Here is a 22,431-nt window from a genome sequence, read left to right on the forward strand (position 1 = left end):
TTTGTTGGATATAATTTTATTGGAACTTATAAATAAAGTAAAACAATTATTTCGTCTATATCATAATAATAAATATAAAATAATAATTCCATTATTATTATTATTGTTTAATTCAGTTAAAATGTGGCATACTCGCGTTTTAAAAGATTAAAAAAAAGTGAAAATTTGAATCAACCTTATATGCAATGTGTATCGGCACATGGTCGTATGTTTAATTGTGAATCAGAATAATGGGTTATAATATTTGTTTTTTTAAACAACCAATTGTTGAATTTTTTTAATTATCATCACAACTTTTCTATGATAAATCAATAATATTATTGTCGGTAACTAAACAAAAAAAAACATAATGAGAGTTCATAGATTTTATTTATTGTATGTTACATTTTATAATGAATATAATCTGATGGTATGAGACATTTTATAAATTGTACAATATATAAGTCAAACCGTATAATATATACATAATACATAAATCTAAAATGGAGACTGGCAGTGCGTGACATCACAATCACCACCAAGTGAAATAAATTAACTATCTCATGGTGAAATCTAATTTACAGTGTAATCGTTAGTTTTTGAGTTAAACTGTAAAACCGTCAGTGGCGGTTCTAGCGTACGGGCAGGGTGGGCAGCTGCCCGTACCAGAATGTATGAATTATAAAAATATAGTTTATATTACCTATAATTTATTATAACATTATATGTTTAACTACATTTTGTATAAAGAATAAAGAAATTGCCCGTATGAAATTTGAGTCCTAGAACCGCCCCTGAAAACCGTACTCCAGTTTTTTTTTTTAACGTTTAGCAAAATAATTGATTTATTTAATTTCTAAATGTAATGAGATAATAATTTAAAACCACAATAAACGGCCAACTTAATCTTAAAATGTTTTATCCTTGCAAGTACACGTTATATACGTCAAACTGTCCACCCGTCTCTTTGCCCCATTTGTAATTTGTATTATATTGCGATTGGCAACCAAAGTAAAACCATTATAACCGATCTGTGAAGTAGTACACATAAAGCCATGTTTAATAAAATGACCGCGTAATAACTCTTCTTTCAAAGATTTTACTTACAAATCGTTGTTTTGTTTAAATAGCTTTTATTTTCAGTGATTAGGTATAATAGAAAATGAATTCTATATTAATTATTTTAGTTAACTTATGTTTAAAATAACGAGCAATAGTATTCTGAATTTACTCTATTAAACATTAATAATAAAAACTTAAAAGTTTAGGACAAAAAAAATATACACATGATATTCCTGTAAAAGAACTCAAGACATTGGAAATTAACAAGGCCAAACCTTAGACAAAAAATAGTAGTAATATATAAGATACAGATAGAGCGAGGATAATTTCTACTTAAAAATTACAAATAGATTTATTACTAATAATTATCTAGTAAATAAAGCTACAGTTGTTCTGTATTTTTTTTTTTTAAATCTCCGACAGAGTTTTTAGTACATTGTTTTACGTTGTTTACAGGAGTTAAAAAAAAAACATTTAAAGCATGTTTGTGTGAGTGTGTGTAAGTGTTGTTTTTTATGTATACTTATTATTTATAATCTATATCACGGATGTATGTGACTAGTTCACAATCTTTCTGTGTAATCCCACCAATCTTTTTCGTAGCCTTCGTGAACGTGTTCTAGCAATACTTTTCTTCGACTTTCGCAATAACTAAATAATAATAACAAAATATATATTATATTAATTTGTTTATTTTAAAAGATTATCTAATGTTGATAGGTAGTCCATATTACCGATATTTATCTTGGACTTTCTGCTTAATGTCTGCTAGATTTTCCGAAGTAATATCTCTCTCCAAATATTCTGATAAAATTTCTGTAGCACTTTCTAAATCTCGTTGATTATCCTAAATTTGGACAAATTTAAAATTACGTACATATATATTTTTTCAGTAATAAATTAAACAAAATGGATTATCAATTACCTCGAAAAGTACAGATTGGTTATTTTTCTTGAGATAGTATGCAAATACATAAGTGTACATAAGTGTCTGTCTACACTGGCAAAGTATATCTACAGCTTTTTTTAAAAATTGAACCTGAAAATCATAATTACATTTTAAACGATCTTTTATCAGTATAAAAAAATATAATAATGAATAAAATAATAGCATTAATTAAAATAACCCATTGTTTACAATGATATGGTCGCTGTTTTTATTTTAAGACTAATTCATACTTGAGAATTGGCGTTAGCTGAAAAAATACTGGTTTTTTAAATAAGAATTTTCTAAAAAATATATTGTTTGAAAAGTTAATTCAAATTTGTATTAGATTATATTTTACAGTCTTTACAGTTTGAATTTGTACAATGAGGAAAATTATTTAAAACATATTTATACACGATTACAGTAGTTAGAAAATCTATCAAAAGTTGCCGTAAATTAATTTTTTTTGTTTATCCCTTTTTAGTCCCCTTGTACATTGTATTGTACATACATTTTAATTAATTTTCATTCCGTTTAGATTAACCTTACAGGATCTAGCGGTATCTTTGAATTCGTAAAATTGTTAGAACCAGAATAAAATATAATATTGATTATATGTTATCAATGTTTTTAATAAATCTCTCTTTAAACAAAAAAAATTTGATAAAGACGCTATTATATTTTTTTTCCACATAAAAAAGTCTGGACTGAAAGGGTTAAAATAAAAAAAATAGTTTTAATTTTAAACTGACGAACAGAATTTTAACAATATCCAATTGTTGATAAAAATAGTATACACCAAATGGTTAAAAAATTCTACTCGACCTCAGGATTTACCCTCCCTTCCTATATTTCTTGAGTAAACATTTCTTTATCCAATTTTGTCAAGTCATCACCCTATATAATATGTCACAATAACATTGCTGTTTCCAGTAATATTTACCTCGATCCACGACATATTGTGCTGTTGCATTTCTTCCATTTTTTCTTTAACGCTCGCATAAAGCTTGTGTTCAAATTTTAGAGATTGCATATGGTTCATATAACGATTACAGTAGAAAAGATACCTCTGCAATGCAGCTCTGGATCTTTCTTGAGCGTCTCTGGCAGCTTTTGCTTCTTCTTCGTCGTATCGGTTACAATTGTACCTAAACAATTATAACTCGCGTAAAAAAAACAAAGAAAAAATATATATCATAATCTATTGTAACTTGATAATAACTTAGATATTCACCACATAATTGATGAACATGATAAAAACTGTTATATTCAAATTCTGTCCACACAATTGTCAGTAAAATCATAATAATAGTAATATCACTTAAATCACAAATGACTAATGAAAATAAAATAAATATTTCATACACTAGGGCTAATTAAGGAAAAAATAAAAACATATTATCATTTAGAAATAATGACTAAAAAAAAAATAATAAAGAAACCCATAAATTTGTAAAATAATTATGCGGAAATTAAATGATTAATATTATTGACAATCAATCGTAAAACTATATTACAATCAGAAAAACTGTTTAATTCACATATTTGGACAATAAATAATTTCATGACTTCTCTTTTTAATTTTCCTACTTCATATATCTTTACCCCTCTCTCGCCTTGTCATTGTAGGGTTAATTTGGTCAAATGTATTATTTAAACATTTTTCTGGAAATTGTACAATACAATGTTCTATATAATATTATGAGAACAATATCAAAGTGATATTCGATGTGTAGTTATGATTGAATAGGAATTAAATAATCAAACTAATGAAATACATAAAACTCAATTTCATTTATCATGCCTCCTTATATAATACCTAATAAACAAATAAAGTATATATTTTTATTATTCGCAACTCCAAAAAGAGGTGAAATGTCAAAATTTCAAATAAGTAAAATAATTTTAAAATAACACACAGACATTTTACGCTAAAAAAATTCTACGAGTAATTTAATCGGATTTCAAGTGTTATACTGTTAATAAATAAAGTAATATAAATACTCTTCGTGGTTTTTTAAGGATAGTAATAAAAGTAAGTATGGTAACAAAATGTGTTTTAAAAGTGTATGTTAAATTTGTTTGCTATTAATTTAAACTAACTTGAAATTAATTTTGAACCTGCCTAACCTTACGCCAGAACTGGCTTTGAGAATAAGAAAATTAAAATGTATAATCATGCTTTTATTTTACAGCTCAAGCAGCCAATTGTGGTAATTCCTAATAATAAATTATGTATATGAAATAATGAAATGTATATTGAAATCTTATTGACTAATATAATGTTAGTATAACCACTTGAGTATAGATAAAATTATTGGTAGGTAGTGGAGGAAATTAATTTATAGCGCAACACAAATAGCACCAAGCGTGTACCTATGTTCCATAGTTTTGTCTGTGATTTACCAGTTTTGGCCACTAGAAAAAAATGAAAAAGAAGTACAGTATTTTTGGAAAACACACACACACTTATATACATATACATAATATATAAATAACTATTTTGGACTTTTTTTGAAATATTATGCTTCAATCTACTCTAGTTAATAAAAAAAAAAGCTCTACAACTTTTACTGCTCGATCTCAATATTTACCCGTAACCTATAAAGTGGTGAAGTTTTCCATTTAAATAACAAATTAAATTAACAGATTTAATAAATATTCATCTCTGGTGATGTGCACAATTTTCAAATTAAGGTTTTTTCATTTGTTTATTACAGCATGAATATATAGTATGAATAATTGGAAATATGTATATAAATTGTTCCTTCAAAATATCTAGCAACATGTTTAATATACTGTACATCAGCAAACCTATTCACTACTTAAAAAAAAAAAAATAGTCAAAAGGAAAAAAGATATCATCTTAACACTTGTTAATTGAAATGGAAATGGCCAGGTGGATACAGACAAATTGGTGAGTTAGATTTTGATGTGCAATCTAATGAATAAAACAGAATAGTAATATAATAACACTTCGCTATTCTCTCCCATCAATAGAAAATCAACGGTTTTTCTCTTTTGCTCTTCTACATCATTCAACTAATACAATTTGTATTAAAAAAGTATTCACTTTAACTGTGTATAATGACATAGGTACACACAGTGTTATTTTTTAATTTATTATTAGGTTTAAATTTAATAATGTTACCATGATGATCCATGCGGTTCCCATGGGCCAAGACAGACCCAACAGAAATCGGTCTTGCAATTTTGATTTTTACAAACCATATGGTTACAACCACCATCTTTTTCTATTGTAACATTACATTTAGGACATTCCTAAAAAAAAAAAAAATACTTATTAATACATTACCGTATATTGAAAAAACTAGACATTTCTATTAGATCAAGCCAGCCAAACCATAAGCATGCCGTTATCCACCCTTTGTAAAGGATTTAGAGGGGAAGTAATGAGGTCATTAAACCAAAGTTTAAAAAATATATTTTTTAAGAACCAATATTTTTTTTGGAATTGGAGGTAACTTTTTTAAACTCTCTACGTCTTATACGTCAAGGGCAAGTGGAACAATGTTACAAAAATTTGTTTTAGTTAACCTAATGGCACAAGTGGAAGTTTTAAAAAAAATAATTTTAAGACCACTGAACTTAACCTTGATTATTTGTTTCTTGAAATTAAAGAAAACTCAACTCCGATAGACATATATAACTCGTAAAATTATTAAGATATCAACAACTTGAAAGTTATTTTTAAGTAGTTGAACTTTATTATTTTAAATTCAGTTAGCCATATAATGGTTTCTTAATCATTATTAAGTGGTCCATGATAGGCCTATTCAATTTTAATGAACCATTAAATATATAGGTAATAAGTAAACCCAAATTAACCTAGCCTATCTAACCTGGCATGTATAATTAAATTAATAAGCATAATACATGTTTGAAATAGTTTACTTTAGTATTAGCTGCTATCCAGTTAGATGTTTCGGAATCATCATCACATTTTTTGATCCATTTTCTTAATAAATTACATTTTACTGGATCATGCCAGTTTTCTCCACAAACAAAACAAAATACATGCAAACATCTGCACGTGACTGGTTTTGATTCGATGTATTGGGCTTTAATAACATTATTGCAGTCAGGTGATGGACACCAACGTAATAATCGATTACACTATAATTTTAAATGTGGTTAGAATAAAACAAAACATTTGTTACAAATATAATTAATAAAATAAACTGACTTCGACAAAACTATTAGTTATTAGGTGTTGGTATTTCATTCGGACCTTTGGGTCTCTCACTAATCGCATTACTGTGACATCATCTACTAATATATCACAACCGCTAGCAGCGCAAGCAATTGTTTGACCAACACCTTCTTCGATAATCTTTGTCGTCAAATATTCTGTCCAGCACTGAGCGCAAAATCGATGATTACATTCTAGACCGGTCATCAACTAGAGATATAACAAAACAAATTTAAAATGGTATATAAATAATTACAATATCATATCAATTTGTTTTAAACTCTTACAATAAAATTAAATCAACTTACATTAGATGGTAGTCTTGCAAAACATATAGTACAATCTTCCATCCCAGAAGTACCTCTTCGGGTAGACGATGGCTAAATATAAATAAACAAGTAGATATTAATACTGCCATACGTTGACTAATGCAAAATAATTAGATAATTTATGCTACTAAGTTTTTGATTAAATTGAACAAAGTACACTGCTAATTACTACACAAAACATAAAAATAACAGAAGATAAAAATTGTAATATGATAATTTTAAATTTAATTAATACTATGAGTACTAACACTTTTATTTAATCTTATGTAAATTATCAAAATAAGAATATTTAATGTATAAATATAAATAAGTATATTTAATTATAAATACCCTTTGTATGATTGGTTGTGTTCTTTTGAATGGATTTATGACTCGGGCTTCTGAAAATAATTTATCTTGATCACCATCATAAAATCTTTCCATTAATTTTTCTTTGTCCCACTTGAAATGGTTTAATAAAATACGAGTAGTTGTAGCCGGCATCTGAAAACCACCGCAAAGTTGAGTACCGTTATATTTACTTGACAATGAACTACTATTATTACTATTTATTAATAAACTTAACTTTTAAATATAATACAACAAACTAGATTGTGGTAGCAAAATTTTTAAGATAAACTGGATGGACAGATTAACCAGTAATGAGGTACTGGAGAGAATATCAGAAGTAGGTAAAGGAAGGCTGAAGAGGACGAGAAAAAGACGTAATGAGCGGATAGGTCAAATATTTAGATTAATCCTTTAGACACAATAGATTTGTCAAATTGACTATAAAAAAAGAGCCTTATAGGAAAGTACCACTGGGGGAAGATTGCGTTTGATACAAATAATAAAAGATGTAGAATGTGATTCATATTATGTGTAAATAAAAAGGATAGCGAACAACAGAGACAAGTGGAGATGGTTGCACACCAGTCTACAGATTGATAACTACAAACAAATTAAGGGAATACTTATGTCAATAATCATGCAAAGAATTACTTGAAGCACTGTGTTAACTTCCTTGATACAATCAATCATGTGCTGAACAATATTTTCAGTGGACAAAACTTCAAAAGGAAATTCATCTACATCTAGATTTTTTTCCCGTTCATGCCGCACATCAACTTCCATCGGAAAGTCCACATCGTCACCACTGGACTCGTTACCAGAATCTACGTCGTTTAATGCATCCTCATCTGAATCCATAACGCAACGGCCTATGTCCAATGGCCAAGTAGACAAATTTTAAGATTAATTTATTTTGTACCTATTAAAATTTTTTTTTCGTTATTGGAGTATTGTTCTTGATAGACTTGAGCTGAGAGTGCCACTTGGTAATTTGACTTCTATCTCGTTCAGATGAGCGCCAGGAGATCTTAAACTGACAAAATGTTCTTAGTATATCTATGTAACTAAGTCTAAAGATTTATATATATGTATTATGTGTACATATATACACACAAACGTGTATGTATATACATAATATATATATATATATATTATGTATATTTATTTATGTTTTTTTTTCTTACGAACAATATCTATCTGGTTTAAAGACTATTTATTTTATTTTATTTTGCCTAGCATGTAGCAATCAGTTGTTTCCTGACCCCGTGACGTCATCTACTTTGTGTGAGCCAAATAGCGAATGTTCTCTATAAACTCCTTGGGTTTCATGCTTCAACTACTATATTCTCAAGCGTTGGCAGCACTGCATATTTCGGAGTTTTGATTGTGAATTGTGTTTAATGATACCGTAATTAATCTGGTGGATTTATCACCTATAGACTAGAACTGTGAACCTGTATATAATAATTAATGGTAAATTTGGTAATACCAAATCTGAACAGTAATACTCCCTATGTATTTGGATTAATCTAATTGATTAATAACTACTGAATAATAAATATACAAATTATTGAGTTTTTTTTTTATTAATGTTATTTAATAATAGCATTATTTTATAACATAATATAATATATTATTTTTATTATTATAATTAATAAAATATAACTCAATACTTAGTAGTACATAATGACATAATATAAATGAGTTAAAAGATTAAACTTAAAAGCTTAATATATACTAACAAGTTTAATAATAATTTATATATTAGAAAATAATGAAGTAATTTTTTTTCTGTTAAATTTTTTATTCTTCATTACTATTTTGGGTACAGGGTAATAGTTTCTAGGTACTTACTTCTATGTATTTTATTTAAAACAAAAATGTGGAATACTAATAATTAATGGCTACCCACTAAATCAAGTGTAATAATAACATTGTTGCTATTCATTTTATAGGTTACCATTTTGGTTTAATTATTTATGGTGATTGATGGGACGACAAAAGTATACCAACAGTTTTGACATCAAAATAAAGAATTAACTTTTGACTATTAAGTATTGGAATATTATTTCTTAAAACTATTAAATTTTAAAAAAAATGGGATAATAAACTTTACAAATAGTGGATATAGAAGATAAAATATCGAAGAACAAATTACAATAATTAACAATAATAAAAATAATTTATTTAAAATAACTTGAGATCATATAATTATAAAAATAAATATATTTTTGAGTAAAAAAAAAATATTAATATAATTTGTCTTTATTTTTGTCATTTGTTAAGTCTAATCTTCTTTAGTAGCTATCATAGGGAACCGTACGACCCGCAATTCTGTACCATAGTCACAAACAATGCTATCTGATAATGTCAACATTTGAGTAACAACATTACAGTCTGAATCTCCCAAACTAAATACTTTAACTGGATCTCCTGTTTGAACATCCATTATAACTATACAACCCTAAAAATCAAATACTTATTAAACAATGTTACACATCAACGGCTAACAGGCAAGTTATCCGCCATAGCAGTATATTAATAATAAGCAAGACAAAATATACATCAAATGAGCGCACTCTAATAGGTCCGCCTTTTTTGAAAATTAAATTACTAAATGTATGAAAAAAATCAAACTTGTGCACCAAACTTATGAATCAAACTTTGCTGAATGTATCGGCAATTTGCCTTTGTTCAAGTGTCCTCGTAAATTTAATATACCTACCTTAAGTTTAACTATTAAAAATAATACTAATATAGGAAAACTAGTTTTTTGAATCTTCTGAACAATCATAACTGTGACGGATAAGGCCAGTGGCCTGTTAGCCTTCAATATATGTATAATTTTTAATACAAAAACTAATACTATAATTAGAAGAAGAAAAAATAATATCTTGATGATTTACTATACCTGTTTAGAGGTAATGAGCAAATTGTGGGTCAGCATTGCTAAATTGTAACAATATACATTACACTGAAAAACAATACTAATTAAAAATACATTAAATGATAAAAGCCTTAAGAGGACGCCCCACCGGCCATTTCTAAAGAGTAAAGTATAGGCAATTTTTCGAAAAATCTTAATTTAGAGTTTGAACTATAATCTATACTTATTAATACAGTATTGAGGACACTTTGTTGATTGCCATTTTTTTTGTCAGACTATAATAGTCATTTCTATAGGTTAAAACACAATTTTTTTGCCATCAAAACTGCTTTGCGTGGATTAATTTTTTTCAGGCTTCATATATAGTTAAGGAAAGAAATTCATACATATTATTTATGACAAAATTATCTATGTTCCATCATCCGTATTTTTTCAATATATCTAATACAATCAACGCTATATCATTTTTAAAGAAGTCAAAAAAACCCTTTCTTAATTAATTATTCATTAACTGGTTGAAATATTACAAAAAGGGCGATGGTAGAACACAGACAATGTTGTTGTCTATATTATGTAAAAATTTGGTTTCTTAGTTTTGATTATAGCCTGTGTAAAATTAATCCGCGCAAGGCGGGCTTTTTGAAGAAAATAACGGGTGTGTGACGTCCTCTTAAATAGAATACCACATACAATTTGAATACTGTTAAGTTTATGACCATGAAATCGATCCCAAACACAAATTCGATCGTCTTGACCAATACTAATTACATAGCTGGCTGAACACGTTAAGCCTAAAACTGCCCCGTCGTGACTTTGTACTGTATACATACATGTACCTATAAATTATAACAATTAATAAATACTTAAATTAATTAGAAAATCTAATAATAAAGAATGTTTGAACAAACCAGTCACTAAATCCCAAACGCACATCATTCCGTCTTGACTGCCAGATGCTGCCATATGGGGATTTACTTGATCAATGAATAAGCAAGTTATTGGACCATAATGCCCGTGCAACGTGTACAAAAGCTGCCGATCTTCAATTCTAAATACCTAAAAAAAGTAAATAAGCAAGTAATTAAAGTAACAATTACTAAAAATCAAAATAGTAATAAGAAAAAAGATCAAGATAATTGCTAAAATTATTCACTTTACATTTTTAGGAGGATGAGTAGTAGTGGGTAAGGTGAGTGTGTAGCGCTCAATATCAAAGGTTCAACACTCGGCTATTAGGAGGCCTCTCTTATTAAGCCGACAACTATCTAGAGAGAGAGACAACCACCATCCCTATAGGCGACCGAAATAGGCCTTAAAAACCAACACTTGGTCAACAAAAAGCCCTTATCAAAAATAATTATAATTTATGATTCTATATTTTTACATAGTTCATTAAATGTTAATGTATAATGTAAAACTTTCCAAAATAGTTTTTCGTCAATAAAAAAAACAGCGAAGAACATTAAAGTCAAAGGCTAATAAATGAATCTATAACGATGTCGTTGTTTATGTATACAAATTTTGTTCCAAGTCATATAAACACAACAGCTACATTATTTAGTACCAAATTACTATAAATGACATTTAAAATTTACTTAATTAAAAACACTAAACAGCGGCCCCGCTAATAAATCTTACCACCCTATCGCCGCTACTTGTGTTTTTCAAGTTAACTAGAGTATAGTACTTATCTAACTTCACACAATATCATTATTTCAAACTTTAAATACATTGTAAGTCCCTGTGCCAAAAAAACATGCATGAGAAAAAGCACAGAAAATCTTTGCGACTTGTGTTCGCCAAAACTTTTTATAATACAGACTATAATTTCTAACATTAAACCAAGTGATTGTTAACAACAACGTCAAGTAAACAAAATCAAGTAATACAACAAAGATCAATAGGAATACTATTTTTAACCTTAAGCATATGATCTTGACTACCAGTGACAATAAACGCTCCATTAGTTTCAAGAACTGTTATTGGTTGATTGTGTGCTTTCAAAGATTCTAAATGTAGACATCGTACAGTGTCATTTGTTGAATTATAAGTGTTTATAGACGATCCTATACTTCCTGTTCGTACATGCTCTAAAACGAAGAAGTACATGACATATTATGTTTTCAATATTAACATAACAATAAACGTTTTAATACTTCTGTGGGCAAATTTGGTTTTTGATACTTCCACAGTTTCTCTAAGAGTAGAATCGCTGAATATGTCCAGTTTAAAATAATCTAATGATCCATTTAACCTTACAGCAACGACATACTTGTTGATTAATTTTATGGCTGTAAAACCGTCACTAGTATCAGTCTGCCACTGGCACTGAAATATTGTAAAAAAGTTCATGTTAATTATTTAATCCGACTGTATATAAAGTTGAACATCTATTTTTACTATTTTAATTTCTAAATAGGATTATTAAAATAAAAACTTTTAACTTTTGCAGGTAAATTCAAAATTACCTACAATTTGGCAAAATTAAGAAAATATAAAAACATATAACTGTATTAACAAAAATAAAAATAAAAATATGAACACACCTAAGGATATTGTCACCTACCAAAACTTAATTAGCTTGAAAAATAAGTATAGTTTAACAATATTAAAATGATATACTAAGCTCTATGACTAAATGTTAAGCCAAACTAGTAAGAACAGTCATGACAGTTTTGAAATATTTTATTTTTAAAAACCTTACTTTTAGCGATCCATTATATAAATCCCAAAATTGTAATGAACCATCAGCACATCCTAAAACAACAACATTTTCATTGCAATCAACACACCAAATCTGCGAGTTGACACTGATTTCATCTTCAGATAATTTTCTTGACCTAGTCTCCAAATCATTTTGGTTGATACTCAAAGGCAATTTAGATTTTTTCGCATCCTGGTTTAAGGTATCGGAATGGATGTTTTCATTAGAAATTATATTTTTGCACCTCGCACACAACCTTAAAGGTAATAGGAAACCAAGTAGAAAATGCAAAGTAACGTAAATTACACAGAATATTAAATAATTACTGCTCTGTATTTTTCAAAGGCTCGAGTAGCAAACGTGAACTATTGATGGAATCCGATGTAAAATCCATAAGGTCATTAGATGCATCTTCAGTAAAACTTATATCACCTATTTCATCATCACTCGAATCCTCTAAATTGTTTCTAAAAAAAATAATAATAATGTATCTAAAAGTAGCATTTTAATCATGAGGGGAGGGAAACCTTTAGACCCTCAAAATTCTTTTAAGCCCATAGCTGTTATTATAGGAAGGACTTCGAAGATCACAACAGAATTGTAAATACACTTAACCCTTCAGTCATAATAGATGCAGAATATATTTAATTTACCGATCGATATTACAAATTAACTCTCCAGTTAACGCGTTCCAAACATTGACACAACCTCCAAGACAAGTACTGACGATAATATTCCCATAAGTGGCAATGCATTCTACAGATTGCAAATGTCCTTTAAATTCTATTGGAACCGCTTCCAAAATTACCTAAAAAATACAATGTTAAAATATACCATTCATTGCAATATATTTAATTTAATAGCATTACAATATTATTATATTAAATTAAAATGGTGATATAATTATTGTAATAAAATAAAACCCAACTAACAAACCTGTATACCCGAATCATGCTGCACATAACTTAAATCATGACTCCAGCCAGCTCTCCATTCAGCATAATTGCGACTACATACACATCGATAAAGCATTACCAATGTGTAAACCAATACTAAAATGCTAATTAAACACAGAACAGTAATTAACATTAGTTCAGATGGCGATGTTGGTATAAACGGCTCGGATGAGTTATCAACATTTATATCCTTTCGGTTTTCTAGGGGAGCTACTATATGAGTATCTAAATACAGAAATTAGAAAATATACAAAGTTATGACTTATGGTATAGCAATAATTTGTTACAAATAGTTATTTTTTGTAACTGACCAACAAAATCAAAAGGATCAAGTGCAGCAGCCAAAGATTTCCAGTGGGACGGAAAAGATTTGTCAGCGTCATTAAGAGATTCTCGTAAGGACATCGCTTCTTTTGGCGTCACAGAATGAGCCAAAAGTATAGGTTGTAAGATAGACACATAAGAACCAGCAATACTCATATTATATAGACCCATCAAAAAAGGCCAATTGTACCACGAAAGTCTTGGCCAACATGGCCATTTTTCTGCATTTAACAGCTGTATATGATACGGAGAATCATTATCTTTTGTTTTGTTCATCTATATAAAAAAAAAAAAATTGTGACTGATTTAATAAAAATGAAGACTTAACAAGGAACACAGAACACTTGACCAATTTTAAATATTATGTAAAGATTGGATACAATGAAAAACATTGCTTTCTTGTAAGAAGCCAATAAATTACTTCAGTATTTTTTTAATTTCACAATTATCACAACTATATTAAGTTATCGATTACAACAAAAAGTAATAACTAACACACTTTCACAATATTTAAAATGTCTTAAATAATTGAAAATGGAGTATACTTCATATTTTATAATACATAGAGTATATTTGATATTATGATATATTCAATATACTCTATACCCTGTCCGCCAATAGAACATGCTGCGACCTGACGAAAACTCACTGTTCTGCGTATTTCCGCGCACCACCTAGTGTGACTAGGGTTCCCCCCTCCAAGACCGCCCTATTTGCCAGCCTATCCTCAACGGCTGCTAGGTAGCCAGTATACTTGAGCAAAACCGGCATGTTCTCTCAGTGGGCATGATATGTGCATATTATATTCTTAATATTCAAAATGGATACATTAAACAATCAATAATTATATGTAGTAATATGTAAAACTTTACTTTTTCATTTATATCTTGTTCTTTTTTCTCAGCATCTCTAGCTTTATTTTCAATAATAACAGCTCTTCGACCTTCTTCCCAAGCAAGAGGAAAATGTATATCGGAATTGTGCCGAGATTTTGGTAATTCCGAAGATGGATTAGATTTTCTCAACTCAAAAAAGTCTTGCACAGTTATTGTATTATAAATAATGCCAGATATCCAAATAATCATAATCAACATCAAAGCACGTTGAACTATTCTTATGGAGGCCCAAAAGTAAAGAAATTTTAAACGTTTAGATAAAGGTTTACGACGTGGATCTTCTATCGAGGCCATAATCTGTAGACCGTTTAACCGCGGATGAGATGCAGATTTTAACATAACTCCACTGCGACTCGTGTGTTTCAATGCAGGCGGGTTAGATTTATGCATTTTATTGGCTAAATTTGTAAACGAAAAAGGATAATACGTTTTTTGATACGTGGAATCTTCAACAGATTTCATATTTAAAGAAATAAGTGCAAGAAAGAAAACCATTTGAAAAAAGTAATCGCACAATAAACCCACTATAGCAAATATACAGAATTCCTATTAAAAAAAAAAACAAATTATAACATTAAAGATAATTTGTTGATTTATTAATTAAAATAAAGTTAATAAATTACTTGTATAGATGGCACAAAAGTTAACAGTCCTCCAGTCAAAATGGTAACTTCAATCAAAAGATTCTGTGTGATAGCCCATCCTTCGTTACTTATACCTTGAGCCAACCGTATTTTTACATCTAAATTAGGCGCCGTTGATCCCACAGATTTAATTATTATCAACATATTTTCCAGACCGACGACAATAACTAAGTAAGGAAACACCTAAGCATAATTATAAATATTTTTCATTATATTGTTTCATTTAAAACCAAAATTCTATTTCAAAAATATATAATGAGTATTACCATCTGACTTTGAACACTAATTGTAAAATCTAGTCCAAATAAAAAACACAATCCCATAGTTGTTAAAAGTGTTGAAACAACAGTGAAAACTGCACCACAACTTATTCCTATCTAAAAAAAAAAGTGTTGCCACCAATTATGAAACAAAATTAATCATTGATGGTAATTTAATATTAAACCATACTTTAGATCCAAACACATCCATTTTTTGAATTGAGTAATAAACATATACAAACAATAGTATATAGCATGTAATCAATACAAATATTGTCTCATAATTCACTTCTCCAGGGTAGTATATGTGCATCGTGGAAGTTTCCGAAAGAAGTTGAGATTGTTTTACATTTATTGGATATACGTCTTTTAAATGATTTTTCAAACCTTCAATATAACTAAATATCAAATAAGATTACATTAGTTTTACATTTATAAAAATTACACTCATCAAAAATAAAATGTATTTTAATTTCTAACGTCTCTCCAAGAAAACAGCAGGGCTTTGAGCAAGGTGTAAGGTTCCACCATACACCTTAAGTCCGTTTAGTAGTGCTGTGGATTCAAATCCAGTACCAAGTTTAACGTCTTTGCACAACAGCGCTACATTATTTAAATTACGTCTTAGGTTTTGGTAATACAAGAATGACAATCAATTAAAATCTATTGTTAAAATGGCAACGGATAAGATGCATTCAAAAGACAACATTTTTACCAAATAAGAAAGGCGGGTATACGAGTTTCTAATCCTACCTATTTCTTAAGTTGTACTAGCCCCTACTTTTTTTAACAATGGGATAACTTATCTAATATCTGTGATTATATGAATGACCGTTTGAATAATATGAAATATAAATATAAATAATTCATTTTTTCATTCCCCTTGAACTTCAAAGAATCAACTAGTGTGATTTCACACATGGATAATGTGTTGTAGACATTATTATTAAAAAAAAAAAAAAAAATGTTTTATTACGGAGGAACAAGCTGTTTCATAAATATTGTTATAGCAAACTGTACTACTCTTTGGCGAGGATGTACAGAATATCGTTTAATTCCTGTTTCCTTTATAGGCATCCCAAACACAATTTCTGGAATACTTATTTTTATATTCGATGGATTCTAAAAAAAAAGTTCAAAATTATAAATTTAATTTAAGTAATGTACACGTAAATTAAGTATGATCTCTGTTTAACAAATACCTGATGCGTGAAAATTGTTTTCACAAGATTGTTGTCAGCACGAAACTCTTCTGGATCTTGATGCCACAAGTTATTTGGAGATACAATTAAACAATTATACTCTGGTAATAATTTTATGTCAGAATTGATAGTTTCAACGTGCAGACAAATATCATTCAAAGACATTCTAAAAAAAAGTAATAAGTTAACTGTAAATCTAATAAAATGGGGTCACCTGAAAATGTAATTTTAAATGAATAGGGCAAATGTAAATGATACTTTTTGAATAAAGTACATGACAATTTTAAATTTAATTCAATACTTTAAATAATAAGATGTTAATATATAACATAAATAAATAAAATACAAATATTGTTTATTTAAAAAAAGTTGCACTTAAATTTGCCTTATAATTTACTAAAAAAAATAAGTAATTACTTATTTTGCATTTGGTAATTTCTAATGATTTCAACTAATCTAAATGATTCAGCTAAAGGACCTCTGAATGCATCCGATAAAACAAGATCTTCCGTCCAAGGAGTCACGATGGATCTCAAAATAATCTAAAAATAAATACTGTGTTAAAATAATACAATGTTAAGGAGAAGAAATTAAAAAAAAAAAATTATTTTATTGTTTTACATACACATTTTGTCATTTTTTTCATAGAAAAAAAATATTGTGCTTAACTTATTTATTTTAAACTTAACTTAGTATAAATTAATTAACACAGTTTACTTGTTGTATATATATACTAGGATGCCCATGAAACCATCGATTTGTTACATTGTCTGGCGTATATGTTGGTGTGACAATTGAATGTGCGACATTACTGAACAATGGCAATCCAAATAATGTTAAACTGGAAATAGTACAAATATATTACATATTATGTTTTCTATATAAATTAACGAAACAACTTAGTAAAATAATTATTTCACAACATATTTTTGAAATAGGTATACAGTAATTAGATATTGATTAACCTTTTCAATGAAAAATTCCCTCCAAATCTTATATGACTCTTTTTACTGAATTGTTAGTTTTAATTGTTTTAATATTTATTAAAATGAAATCATTGAAAAAGCGTTTACTTTATAACATTTATTCAAAGCATATATTTTTTCAATTAAAAAGTTGAATTACCTGCATGTAATTACAATAAATACAGCTAACACCAATGCAAAAACAGGATGAGAGGCACAAAATAATCCGTAGGAATAATAAAACTGCGACACCTTGTTTGGAAGGCGTTTTGGAACAGAAGTATTTTCCCAATTAGAATTCACCATCGTACTACTAAATCTAGAACTTAAATTTAAAAAAAAAAAATTACTGATGACTACAAAACTGTACAAGTGGGTGACGGTAGTAATAAACAAAAAAAATCATACCTTCTTAATAGTAAGCATTCTAAAAAACATTGTGGTCAAATTACTAGCTCGAATTACTTCAAGCTAGAGTTCACAACCATAGTGCGAAAAATAATCGAATTGACCTCGTACAGTAGATTTTAAAAAACCATTATTAGAAACTGCCAAATTACAATTTTATAATAAAAAACTACAAGGGTACGAGTTAATTTTTTTATACAAACAATAGTAATTATTGTACAATCAAACAAAAACCTGAACGTGTTAACCGAGGTTTGACTAGTTCATCTTGAAACTGAACTTGAAACCCTTATAATACTACTATTTACAGTTTCAAATTACACCGTCGTCACTCACTAGCTGCATAACGTGAATAGTGAACCGAAATGTGAATATTATATTGTGATAAAAAACCAACTTGATAGTGACCACGCTAATTATTGTACACACTACACGCTAGGATGGGATCACACCACTTTTACCAAAGACAATTTTCCATTGTACACTTTTCCCAATGACCAGTTTTTTATCAAGTTTTTTTAAATTTTCAAAAAACTTCACTTAAACTGTAGCCTGTTAGACTAGACTATAGGCTGTAGCCTGCAAACCTAGGATATTTTTAGTTTAGCGGAGCGAAACGACCGATCGAGTGAGTGCCAAAAGTCAAAACACTCGAAGACCTTATCAATACTAATTCTGCTCGCTGTCCGCTGATAAGTAATTCGTCATGGACATTGGTAATTTATGCATTTTGGTAAAAGTGGCAGCAACCCAGAATACACTCGTCCATTTACAAAGTCCTTGGTACAAATTCCGTCCTTATCACGGCCGTTATCAGTTTGGAATTGGAGTTGAGACAAAATGTTCATGTTACCAAAAAAACAATAGTACAAACGAATTCTCCAGTTGTTGCCATTTTACGCTCATTTTCAGAATCGACATTAAATTGGCACGTCTTGCAAACAAATCTAGTTCCGATTAAAATATATTTTTTGAACATCCTGAAAAGTAAGTAGGTACGTTTATACGACAAAAATATTCTCATGAATACTAACCACCAGGGCGTAATAATAATTTATACATAAATATATAAAATTCGCACAGAAATGTCCGGAGGAGATTTGATTAAAGATAATATTGAAAATTTGGCCATACACGATGACGACGAAATCGATTCTAGCTACAAGCCACCACCGGAAAAATCCATTGAAGAACTTTTAAGTGTCGACAAGGAAGATCCTAGTTTACAGAAGTACAAAGAAAAGCTCTTGGGTGATGCTAATAGTGGAAAAATTATTTTTGGTAAGATCATAATTTACTTAACTATGTCATAAGCTCTTGACACATTCAAACCTGTATTACTTATTATGAACTACAGTAAAACCTTTCCAAGACGCACCCTGACTAAATTGTAAAACTGATAACACTCAATTTGTGTATGGCCCTGCTAACCTGCACTTTGCATGTATATTTTACTGAATAAGATGGGGATCTACTTACTGCAGAATATTTTTCATTTGGTTTCATGTGATTCCATCTTAGACAGATTTCACTTAATTATATTTTTAGGTTAGACTATATTTTTTTAGATTCTTGATTCTTTTATTTTTTAGAATAGGTGGCTTGGTAAAAAACAACTACAGAAATTGGTTTTTTGGAATATTAACCTCTGATAGTGTGTTGGGGTTCATTAATGTGACAAAGATTTTTAAACATTTTGAGTCAACACACTAACGAAGGGTTAATAATCCCACTATTAAATTTAATTAAGAACACCTCTCCAGACTTCTCAGATAGTACTCAGAAACTATTAAACGTAGAATAAATCTAAGGATATCCAAAGAAAGCTTGGAATGTTTACTATGTGCGTTTAGAGCAATATTCCCAAACATTTTTTGCTTACATTATTTACAGTAAGAATTTTTGCATTATTCAAAAGTTCATAAAACAAATGTCAATAAAGGTATGGTAAAAACTTTCTACCTAAAGATACACAGTAGGTTTGTACTTTTAATATTATAATCAAATCTCTACAACAAAAAGCATTCGAGTACTATTGGTAGTGGGAGGGGATGTTTTTATTGTTTTTATAATAATTGTAATGTCGAGAACTGGTGCGCTTTATAGCCAGTATAATGCTCTACAACTGGTTTCTGCCTGCTGCAGCAAAATGGAAACAATAACGGCGCGTTAACCACCTCAATTCACTGAAATAACAACAGATTATCTAATTTTATCTAATATTTTATATTTAAAAACTATTTTCAATATTAGAGAAATAATTTTAGTTACACAGCAATGCCATTATTTTATTTTTCTAATTTAGTATTTTATAGCGAATTTCAAAACAATTTATTATTTTGTTCTTAATTAATAAAAATAAAATATTAATAAATTAATACAAAATAAAATGTATAGACCAGAGGTTCTCAAACGTATTCCTCCCACCGCCCACTTTGAGAATCAAAAATTTTATAGTGCCCCCCAATATATTGCAAATGAGTTTTTTTAATGAGATCAATTAAAAAAATGCATACGAAACCATATTTAGAAGTATTTTTATTACAATTAAAACAAAGTACAAAATGATTATGTAAATATAATTATTATTAAAATTATTAAATTAAAAACTTATTTAAATTCTAATGTGAATGATGAATTTGATGCAATTTTACCAGTTTGTTTATGTCAGGCTCAAATTTACTTAAAAACAGCCGTAAATTGCCACGTTCAGTGACATGCAGCCGATTTCTCTTTTTAGTTAATAGCGTCGCTACAGCACTAAATCCACGTTCAGACAAATACGATGATAGGAATAACACTGGAAGTCTAGTATTAATGTTAATGTTATTAATTGCTACTAATAAAAAAGTAACAGGTAGTAGATTCTTGGGGTATGCTGTTTTCTTGGTTAACTAATTGTAACGAACTTGGGTGATTTTGTAGATAGCCAGCTATAGATAGGTGTGCATGTTTTTTTAGTATGCAAATAATACTCTAATATTATTGGAAATTTATAGATGAGAACAATCCAAATAAAGTTATTGTTAAGAAATTAGCTCTGTGTGTCGCAGATAGACCTGACATGGAACTTGATTTATCTGGAGATTTAACAAATTTGAAAAAGCAGGTCGGTAATGAAAGTTTGAAATTATTTTTCAACAATTTTAAACATGGTCTTTAACATATTTTTAGGTTTTTATAATCAAAGAAGGAATTTCATACAAGATTAGAATAGATTTTATTGTTCAACGGGAAATCGTTCATGGATTAAAATATGTTCAGAAAACTTACCGTCTTGGTGTACCAGGTATGTATCTAAAACGGATTTATAAAGATTGATAAGGTTTTAATTGTTACAAATTCTGTCTATTAAACAGAATTCAAGAAACAGCAAATCATTTGCAATTGACTGTATATTAAAAAACAAAGCATTTACAAAATGAATGCTTAATCAAATTCGATCATGTTGACTTATTTTTAGGCCAGTGTAATTATAATTGAATATATGTATTAATAAAATACTTTTTTGTTATTAGTTGACAAAATGACTCATATGGTTGGATCCTACCCACCGAAAATGGAAATACAGAGCTATACAACACCGGCTGAAGATGCTCCAAGTGGTATGATAGCACGTGGCTCTTACACAGTTCATTCTTTGTTTACGGATGACGACAAAAACGAACATTTGAAGTGGGAATGGGTATTTGAAATAAAAAAAGACTGGAAAGACAACTAATTTGTAGTTTTGGACTATCAAGTACAAAGTCAATAATGACCTATTTGCTTACAAACATTTTATATAATCAGTAATCACAAGATATATTTTTTCTTTTTCAATTTATATATTATATATCAACTTATAATTTAATCAGATTATTCATAGTTTATTGTTACTCCAATATTTATTGAACAAATTTTGTGGTCTAAATTATTGTTAAAAAAAAACTAATTTATGTAATACTACTTATTTGAGTGCCAAAGTAAAATATGATCAACCCAATGTGCTCGGGTCTTATTTTAATTTATATAAATACTAAACAAATTTAGGGACCACGGGGTTATTTTATATCGAACAATGTAATATATTTGAATTACTATTTATAATTTTATACTACATCACATAAAATTGTATTTTTTTTTATAAAACAGATAAATTACTCTTTTTTTTTTTAATTGTTATACTCGTTAGGATCTAGTTTTATTAATTTACATTCATAAATATTATATAATACATTTTGCAGTGGCATTATAAGTTTAAAAATTTAAAAAAGGGCTTCATATTTATACATTTAGTAGTAATAATATTAACACATAAATAAAACTATGCTACAATCTTATCAAATTTTCAGCGAAATGAAA

The 22,431-nt window shown here is 28.5% G+C and overlaps 3 protein-coding genes across 5 annotated transcripts; 1 reads left to right on the plus strand and 2 right to left on the minus strand.

Moving 5' to 3' along the window:
• Positions 1-350: 350 nt before the first annotated feature.
• On the minus strand, positions 351-8,046 carry LOC126845888 (E3 ubiquitin-protein ligase ariadne-1). The gene is made up of 10 exons (XM_050584878.1): positions 7,493-8,046; positions 6,842-6,994; positions 6,491-6,562; positions 6,177-6,392; positions 5,885-6,106; positions 5,121-5,251; positions 2,913-3,117; positions 1,967-2,080; positions 1,776-1,888; positions 351-1,692 (listed from the first exon to the last, which is right to left on the minus strand). The coding sequence occupies exons 1-10, from the start codon at positions 7,697-7,699 to the stop codon at positions 1,605-1,607; spliced, it is 1,521 nt and encodes a 506-aa protein (XP_050440835.1). The 5' UTR covers positions 7,700-8,046; the 3' UTR covers positions 351-1,604.
• Positions 8,047-9,021: 975 nt separating this feature from the next.
• On the minus strand, positions 9,022-18,655 carry LOC126845887 (sterol regulatory element-binding protein cleavage-activating protein). The gene is made up of 21 exons (XM_050584876.1): positions 18,088-18,655; positions 17,840-18,004; positions 17,432-17,555; positions 17,132-17,256; positions 16,715-16,880; positions 16,489-16,634; positions 15,703-15,910; positions 15,519-15,629; positions 15,232-15,435; positions 14,585-15,154; positions 13,700-13,988; positions 13,369-13,613; positions 13,086-13,240; positions 12,759-12,899; positions 12,433-12,688; positions 11,885-12,056; positions 11,649-11,818; positions 10,637-10,784; positions 10,419-10,564; positions 9,753-9,815; positions 9,022-9,305 (listed from the first exon to the last, which is right to left on the minus strand). The coding sequence occupies exons 2-21, from the start codon at positions 17,983-17,985 to the stop codon at positions 9,129-9,131; spliced, it is 3,762 nt and encodes a 1,253-aa protein (XP_050440833.1). The 5' UTR covers positions 17,986-18,004; positions 18,088-18,655; the 3' UTR covers positions 9,022-9,128.
• Positions 18,656-18,908: 253 nt separating this feature from the next.
• On the plus strand, positions 18,909-22,295 carry LOC126845599 (rho GDP-dissociation inhibitor 1). 3 transcript variants are annotated; one of them, XM_050584346.1, is made up of 5 exons: positions 18,909-19,078; positions 19,171-19,368; positions 21,087-21,196; positions 21,262-21,376; positions 21,606-22,295. In XM_050584346.1, exons 2-5 carry the CDS (start codon positions 19,173-19,175, stop codon positions 21,806-21,808), a joined length of 624 nt encoding a protein of 207 aa, XP_050440303.1. In that variant the 5' UTR covers positions 18,909-19,078; positions 19,171-19,172; the 3' UTR covers positions 21,809-22,295. The 3 variants fall into 3 exon arrangements, with proteins under 3 accessions (XP_050440303.1, XP_050440301.1, XP_050440302.1); XM_050584344.1 differs by having other exon boundaries at positions 18,909-19,082; positions 21,606-22,291; XM_050584345.1 differs by having other exon boundaries at positions 18,909-19,074; positions 21,606-22,288.
• The last annotated feature ends 136 nt before the right edge of the window (positions 22,296-22,431 follow it).

This window comes from Adelges cooleyi, unplaced genomic scaffold (genome assembly GCF_023614345.1).
Source record: "Adelges cooleyi isolate 19-005CV unplaced genomic scaffold, UGA_ACOO_1.1 ACOO_flye_CR_arks_rails_tigmint_CR_PRNA_8, whole genome shotgun sequence".
Lineage (NCBI taxonomy): Eukaryota > Metazoa > Arthropoda > Insecta > Hemiptera > Adelgidae > Adelges > Adelges cooleyi.

Coding starts and splice junctions, on each gene's coding strand:
- LOC126845888 (XM_050584878.1), bottom strand. CDS start 7,699: ATGGATTCAGATGAGGATGCATTAAACGACGTAGATTCTGGTAACGAG. Junction 6,107..6,176: donor TAACTAATAGTTTTGTCGAA/GTCAGTTTATTT, acceptor TTAAAATTATAG/TGTAATCGATTATTACGTTG. Junction 3,118..5,120: donor GAACCGCATGGATCATCATG/GTAACATTATTA, acceptor ATAATTGTTTAG/GTACAATTGTAACCGATACG.
- LOC126845887 (XM_050584876.1), bottom strand. CDS start 17,985: ATGGTGAATTCTAATTGGGAAAATACTTCTGTTCCAAAACGCCTTCCA. Junction 15,436..15,518: donor TTAGTGTTCAAAGTCAGATG/GTAATACTCATT, acceptor AATTATGCTTAG/GTGTTTCCTTACTTAGTTAT. Junction 15,155..15,231: donor CTTTTGTGCCATCTATACAA/GTAATTTATTAA, acceptor TTTTTTTAATAG/GAATTCTGTATATTTGCTAT.
- LOC126845599 (XM_050584346.1), top strand. CDS start 19,173: ATGTCCGGAGGAGATTTGATTAAAGATAATATTGAAAATTTGGCCATA. Junction 19,369..21,086: donor TAGTGGAAAAATTATTTTTG/GTAAGATCATAA, acceptor GGAAATTTATAG/ATGAGAACAATCCAAATAAA. Junction 21,197..21,261: donor TAACAAATTTGAAAAAGCAG/GTCGGTAATGAA, acceptor ACATATTTTTAG/GTTTTTATAATCAAAGAAGG.